This window comes from Egretta garzetta, unplaced genomic scaffold (genome assembly GCF_000687185.1).
Source record: "Egretta garzetta isolate BGI_Z169 unplaced genomic scaffold, ASM68718v1 scaffold448, whole genome shotgun sequence".
Taxonomy (NCBI): Eukaryota; Metazoa; Chordata; class Aves; order Pelecaniformes; family Ardeidae; genus Egretta; species Egretta garzetta.
In genome coordinates this window covers 2706854-2713434 of record NW_009260497.1, presented here as the reverse complement: position 1 = coordinate 2713434, position 6581 = coordinate 2706854, and the positions used below count along the sequence as shown (strand labels likewise).

The following is a 6581-nucleotide window of genomic DNA, read 5'->3' as shown; positions in this document are numbered from 1 at the left end:
GGCAAGCTGGGGCCCTGGCACGCTTCTTGGGGGAGGTGTGAGCAAGTAGGGTGGCTGCCGTTCGAGGATGCCTGCACTGACCCCTTTTCTTCCCACCTCCTGCCTGCCCCAGGGCCTCTCCCCCCACAAAACCTCACTGCCTCCCGCATCACCTCCACCTCTGTGTCCATGGCATGGGAGCAGCCACCTGCTGGCGCTGTGGAGGGGTACATCATCAACGTCACCACTGCTCAAAGTGTGAAGAGCCGCTACGTGCCCAACGGGAAGCTTGTGTCCTACACGGTGCGGGACCTGCTCCCTGGGCAGCGGTACCGTCTGTCTGTCACGGCTGTGCAGAACACGGAACAAGGCCAAGTGCACAGCGAGCCCATCCACCTCTACGTCACCACCTGTGAGTGCCTGGCTCGCTGCAGCTGGGTGCTGCCAGTTTGCTGCAGCACAAGGGAGGAGGTGGGCTAAGGGGGGAGTGGGGCAGGGGGTAGGAAGCCAGTTGACCAACAGAGTAATGAGCCCATGAGGACTTGCTGCCCCAGGACTGGGTGCCCACGGAAGGCAGCTCACCTGCAGAGGGAGGTGGGGGCTGTAGGGTGCTGCCTCCAAGAGCGGAGGGCAGATGCAGCATTACAGCTCAGTGATGCTTCACAGGGACTGGTGCTTGTAGCCTAGGCACGTGTCCCCAGGCAGCCCTGAATGGCAACCTGGGGATGAGGGGACTGGCTGGGAGTTGGGTTGCTGTGTGGGCTCACAGCCTGCCTCCCGCTGAACTGAACCCTTTGGTCTGCAGTGCAGAGGGATGGGGCTCCGGAGAGGCGGTGGAGCCAGGCTGGACACCCCCGGGTCCTGCGCAACAGGTTGCCCCCAGCTTTCCTGCCCGAACTCCGCTTGCTGGCAGATCACGACACAGCTGAGGGGCCCTCGCCAGCCCCCAGGTAGGTGCTGCCCCAGCACTCCTGACTCTTCCACCAGTGCTCAGGCTGAGCGTTGGGCTAAGCACAGCCCCTTTTCCCACATCCCGTGTCTGGCTGTGCCCAGGTCAAGCACCGGTGGCACCTCTTGCCCAGCCGCTGGGGTTCCCCAGGCAGGCAGCTCCTCATCCTGTCAGCAGGTCCCCCCACTGCCTGCAGCTGAGCCTGTGGGACTTGCCCTGAGCCCAATGTCGCCTGCCTGAGCACATGGGGTGGCTGGGGCCTGGAGGACCCGCGGTGCCCGGTACCCTCATGGCTCTCCTGTCCCAGGTTCAGCGAGCTGATGGATGGCAGAGGGAGGATCAGTGCCAGGTTCAGCACAGCGCTGAGCAAATCCATCACTGTGAAGAAGCGTAAGTGCTCTGCTGCCTTTCTGGGCCCCTCCTATCACTCAGTGCCATCTCCTATGCCTCCCCCAGGACAGGCTGGCAGCTGGGCAGGCTGCTGTCAGGCTGGGGAGCTACAGAGGAGGGCATGGCCCTCTCACCTCTTCCCAGGCGGATGAGTATCTGCCCTGTGTGATAGGCCCCTGCCCAGGGAGGGGGGACACACAGCTGGGAAGGAAATGCAGAGAGGGACCCTTGGTGATGAGAGGTGATGCCAGCTGCAGCATGGGCTGGCCGCCTACCCTGCCAGCAGCAGTGCGAGCCCAGGCAACGGCCCTGTGGCCCTCCAGCACAGCCCCAGCCTGCCAAGCACAGCCTCACACTCAAGGAGGGTGCCTGGGCAAGAAGCCCCTTGCTATCCCTGGAGCACCAGGGACACAAGTGCCAGCCTAAGATATCCTACTGGGCCCGGGAATGCTGTGCCAAGGGGTGGGGAAGGGGCCTGGCACACCTGGTGGCAGCCCTGGGCTCGCTGCATGTCTCAGCTCTGCCCCTCCTCCCCAGGGCTCTGTGTCCCACAGCCCTCCAGGAAGGACGAGGTGGTCCCCTTAATTCTAGGGGTGCCAGCTGGGAAGGGCTGACCCACTGCCTCGGGCCTGACTGGCCCCCTGATGCTGCGGGCGGGCTGGATTCCACCGAAGGGGCTGCTGCCGGTGGCCCTGGCTGGCTATGACATTTGGCCCTCTTGTTGCCCAGAGCCAGAGGCTCCAGTGAAGCTGGAGAACGTGGAGGTGTCCAGCCAGGGCAGTCAGGCCCTGCAGCTGCGTGAGGCAAAGAGCAAGAGTAAGTCTGGGGGGACACAGCAGCAGCAGGGACCCGCAGGGTGCTTGGCACCAGCCTGCTCCCTGCTGCTGTCCTGCTGGGAGGCACGCAAGGGGCACAGTGTGAGCCCCTGCTGGCTGCCCTGTCCCTGCTCGCAGCTCTCCCTGGGTGCACCCTGGCATGCCAGAGGCTGGGCAGGGCTGCGCCATGGCCCTGGGCTCTGACCACAGTATGTGTTTTGCAGGCGAGGGGTGGAACTGCTCCATGAACCCCTGCAGGAACGGAGGCACCTGCGCCAGAGACGCCGAGTCCTACTACTGCAACTGCCGCCCAGGCTTCAAGGGCCAGCTCTGCGAGCTGGGTGAGTGCCACGCTGCTGCCGAGCTCCCTCCCAACAGCAGCGAGAGGGGCTGGGCTCTGGTCCCGCCAGTTCAGGCAGAGCTGGGAGCATGGTCCTGCTCCTACCACCTCTGCCAGGCAGCCCAGCAAGCCAGGCTCCACGTAGTTACCTGGGCACCCCAGGGCTGGGCGCTCTGCTTCACCTAGCCAGCCAGCTCTGTTGAGCCCAGCCCTCCAGGACAGCAGAGGGGAAGCTAGGGGGGCCTTGGTCGCCCCCTGCCATGGGGCATAGGCAGGCAGGGCCAGGGGTGGGCTTGTTGATAGCTCCCCTCTCCTGTTCCCCAAGCAGTCTGCAAGAAGGTGCCCCACTCGTGCACACGGCTGTACTCAGAAACCAAGTCATTCCCTGTGTGGGAAGGAGGCACCTGCCACTACCTGTGAGTACTGCCCGTGGGCTGTGCTCCCCCCTTCCCCTGTGCGCAGAGCTGGGGCTGTCCCTGCAGCTTGGCTCCGTGGAAGGGAGAGTGAGCGCGAGGCCATCCCAGACCCCCGACCCAGGTGGCATGAGCTGCCCCCTCCCCCGCGCAGGCAAGCAGCCTCATCTGCCCCCGGGACTGCCCTGCTAGCTGCGTTTTAGGACAGGGTGTTGCCAAACTGACAGCCCTGTAGCGGTGTTTGTTACCCACCTATGCAGCAGCGAGGTTGGATTTGGTGTGTGTGACCCCCCAAGCAGCAGCGGTCCCCTGCTCACCAGCTCAGCTCCCAGCTGCCTCTCCACCCGCAAGCAGAGGGCTGGGGCAGCCCTGCTGCCATGCCAGGGCATGGGGGCTGCTGCTCTGCCCCCCACCCCCCCCAGCCTGTGATGGAGGTGCAAGGGCCTGTGTGGGGTCAGCCCTTGCGCACAGCAGGCTCAGACCTGGTCCTACCACGTCCGGCTACCGCAGCCTGCGAGAAAGGAGGAGACCTCCAGACTGCCCCCTTGCACTCAAAAGCAGATCTGTCCCTGTTACTCCCTACAACTCGCCCTTTCGCTGTGTGTGCAGGTACAGGAAAGTCTACAAGGTACACCAGGACGTCTGCTACAGGGAGAGCTGCGAGAGCACTGCTTCTGAGAAGCCAACCAGCAGGTAAGGCTGGCAGCAGCACACCGAGCGCTGTATCCCGAGCCAGCAGGATATGGCCAGTGTCACCCAACATGGGTGGGGGTGCCCCGGCTGGAGGTGGGCTGGGAGAGGGGTGCAGGCATCCCCTGCAGAACAGAGCACAGGGAGCACACGGCACCAGTTCCCTGTGGGCGACAGCTGAGGGACTGCAGGGCTGACAGCGCTCTCCTCCCTTCTCTTTCAGAAAACCAAGCAACAGTCACACACTGAAGAAGCCATAGGGTAAGTACCCGCTCCGCGCCCTCCTCGGCCGCAGGCAGGGGCAGCTCCTGCCTGCGCCCCCTGCACGGGGAGCAGCCGGGGAGGAAAAGGGTGGAGGCGGCAGCGCAGTGCAGCCCAGGCTCACGCTGCCGTGTCAAGGGGGTGCAAGGGCTCCCCAGCTGCTGGGCTGGTCAGGCTTGGGCAAGCGGCTGAGGGCTCCTGGCTGTGGCTGGGATGGAGGAGCAGGCAGCAGCGCTCTGCACCCCCATGGCTCTGCAGCCGCCTGAACAAGGGATTCCTGCACAGAAAGGGCCTGGGCGCTGCCTGCCCGAGCAGGGCAAAGGCTGGAGCCCCAGATGGGGCAGCCTGAGATGGGCGTGCAGGGTGGGAAGAGGTGGCTGTGGGGCTTTTGGAGCACTCTGCACACCAGCTCATTCTCTTCCTACTCCTTCACAGGGTTCAAAGCAGTAGAAGCTTCGTCTTTCCGCTTCTAAGGGCTTTTGAAACACCAGGAAGATCAGATCTGCTCACTGGGTTGAACACAGCAGGGGAACCTTCCTGCCTGGCATCAGCTGCTCCCTCTCCTCCAGCCCGTCAGGGACACACAGCCGGATCGGCACACTGAGCAGTGCTCCCTTCCCTCCACCGGACCAGCACTGCCTTCACTCTGGCTTGCCTTTCTCCAGCCACTTCTTTGCCCCTAGGAGCTGAGTGCCAGCTCCCACGGCAGCTGCTGGGCTACCCCCTGCGGGGACCAGCCCCGCTCGGCCCTCCCAGCCGCTCTGCGCGAGCCATGGGCTCCTGGCCCTGCTCAGGCATCAGCAGGGCTGAGTCCAGCTCCCTGCCACCAGCATCTGCACCAACCTGTTTTCGTAACCCAAGGTTATAAATTACCTCTAACCCCCAATAAAACAGTTTAATGCAGACCCAAAGGCCGCAGCTCTCACCTGAGCCATGGCCCGCACCAGCCTGGCTGGAGGAGACCTTCCCTAAGTAGACGAGTTAGAAAGGCTGAGCAGCTCCCCTGAGCAGCGAGGCGACTGTGGTGCTGGAGGCATGGCCCCGTCGCCTCTGCTTGCATGGGGGGAACTCTGGCAGCTTCTACTGCCTGCCTTCTTCCTTTGCTTTGTGAACAACCCCTGGCTTTAACCCCATTTCCAGCTTGGAAAGCAACGGAGCACCTAGGAAGCATTTGTAGGGTAAATGTGTCAGCCGAGGGATGGCACCATGCTTGTCCCGATGCTCCTCGCCTCCCCGCGCAGGGCCCAGAACAGGCTTGGTGCGGAAGCAAGCTCCCCATCCCCTCCCCTGAGCCACCGGCAGCGCTTGTGGTCCCCCGGGGCGCCAGCCGGTGCCAGCGCTGTGGTTGCGGAGGAGAGGAGCAGGTGCAGCGCGGCAGCGGCTCCCTCCGCCCCCTTCCCTGCGGCAGGGCAGGCCAGGAACAAGTGTAGCTTAGAACCGTTCCTAGTTTTTGTGTTTGTATGCCAGCACTAGTTAAACATAGAGTTGTGTATGAGCGTACACGGTGTATATTATAAATTAATACATACCAGAGATATATCGTAGCTATGGTGTAGAACGTTATTTCCCAAGCAGGGTGGGGGCAGCCCTCCCCTCCCCTGCACACCCCAGGGCGTTTTGATCAGCCATGCGTGTTGAGCTGCAGCCCGGAAGAGTTTTGGCACTCCTGGCACCTTCCTCTCCTTCCCGTAAGAGTGCTCGGCCCCAAGGAGCGGCTGCTGCAGCAGCCTGGGAGCAGCAGGAAGGATGTGAAGCCAGGAGCAGTGGGCAGGGTGAGGCTGCGCTGGCTCTAGCCCTGCTCCGAGCAGAGCAGTTGGCAGTGGATGTACCTCGATCTCCCCCAAGGCTGCCTGACCTGCTCCAGCCTCCCTACCGCAAGGTGCGCACGAAGCCCGTGCCTGGGAAAAGCCAGCACAGCCTCTGCTCTCCACGAGCCAGGGGAGGGTTTAGGGCTGTGGCCAGAAAGCGGCTGCAGCCACAAGCCCGGTGCCAATGGGGGCTGTGAAGAGGGAGGCGGTCCCCCGCCATGGGCCAGCCCTGCTCCAGCGCAGCTCCTGGGCCCAGCCACTGCTGCCACTGGGCCGCGTGTCCCTGCAGCGAGGGGCCGCGTGTCCCTGCTGGCAGCCAGCGCAGCAGCCCGCCGCCCCCAGCCAGCACAATGTGTAACGCAGCCGGAAGGGTTGAACCTAGCCTTGGAAATAAATCAGTTATTTTGGTTTGGTTTTTTAAAATAAAAACTTCATGGAAACCAGATGGCTTTTACCGTAGTTGGTCAATGAGGAGGAAAGGGGGTCACTGTTGTATTCTGACACACGGGATTTATTGCTGCCCCTCAGCAGGGCCCTGCAGCCGCCATGGCTGGTGCCAGCCCACAGGGCTGGGGGCCCCAAGCACCCAGGAGCGTGGTGGGGCAGGGGCCCGTGCCAGCACGGGGGAGCCCAGGCACTTCAGAGCCTCACCTCTTCACTCCTGGGCTGTTCTACTTCCCTCACTGTCCGAGTCTTCGTCTTCCTCTGCGTACAGTGCATCCCTGTCCTCTTCCTCTTCCTCCTCTTCCTCTTCCTTCTCCTCTCGAGCCAGCAGCTTCTTGAAGACCTCGTATTCCTCTGGGGTTGCGTGGGCCAGGCTGGCCAAGAAGTCTTTCTCTGGGAGCTGAAGGATATCCTTCAGTTTGGGGTTACTGGTTTGGGTCTGGCCTTTGTGCGGGGTCTGGTAGAGCCCCCGGCGCTCCAGGAAGATGTGCC

General features: G+C 63.2%; 2 protein-coding genes across 2 annotated transcripts in view; one reads left to right on the top strand and one right to left on the bottom strand.

Moving 5' to 3' along the window:
• SNED1 (sushi, nidogen and EGF like domains 1) overlaps window positions 1-3836 on the top strand; it is a 28038-nt gene extending 24202 nt beyond the window's left edge. Inside the window, exons 25-32 of the mRNA XM_035900065.1 lie at window positions 113-391; window positions 785-929; window positions 1236-1318; window positions 2048-2134; window positions 2358-2474; window positions 2799-2889; window positions 3496-3579; window positions 3800-3836. Coding sequence (XP_035755958.1) covers window positions 113-391; window positions 785-929; window positions 1236-1318; window positions 2048-2134; window positions 2358-2474; window positions 2799-2889; window positions 3496-3579; window positions 3800-3836 — 923 coding nt within the window. The remainder of the gene's footprint in view (window positions 1-112; window positions 392-784; window positions 930-1235; window positions 1319-2047; window positions 2135-2357; window positions 2475-2798; window positions 2890-3495; window positions 3580-3799) is intronic.
• A 2298-nt stretch (window positions 3837-6134) lies between these two features.
• MTERF4 (mitochondrial transcription termination factor 4) lies at window positions 6135-6579 on the bottom strand (the record flags this gene model as incomplete). The annotated part of the gene is made up of 1 exon (XM_035900064.1): window positions 6135-6579. A coding segment is annotated over one exon (279 nt), but the record flags the coding sequence as incomplete, so codon positions are not given.
• Between the last annotated feature and the right edge of the window lie 2 nt (window positions 6580-6581).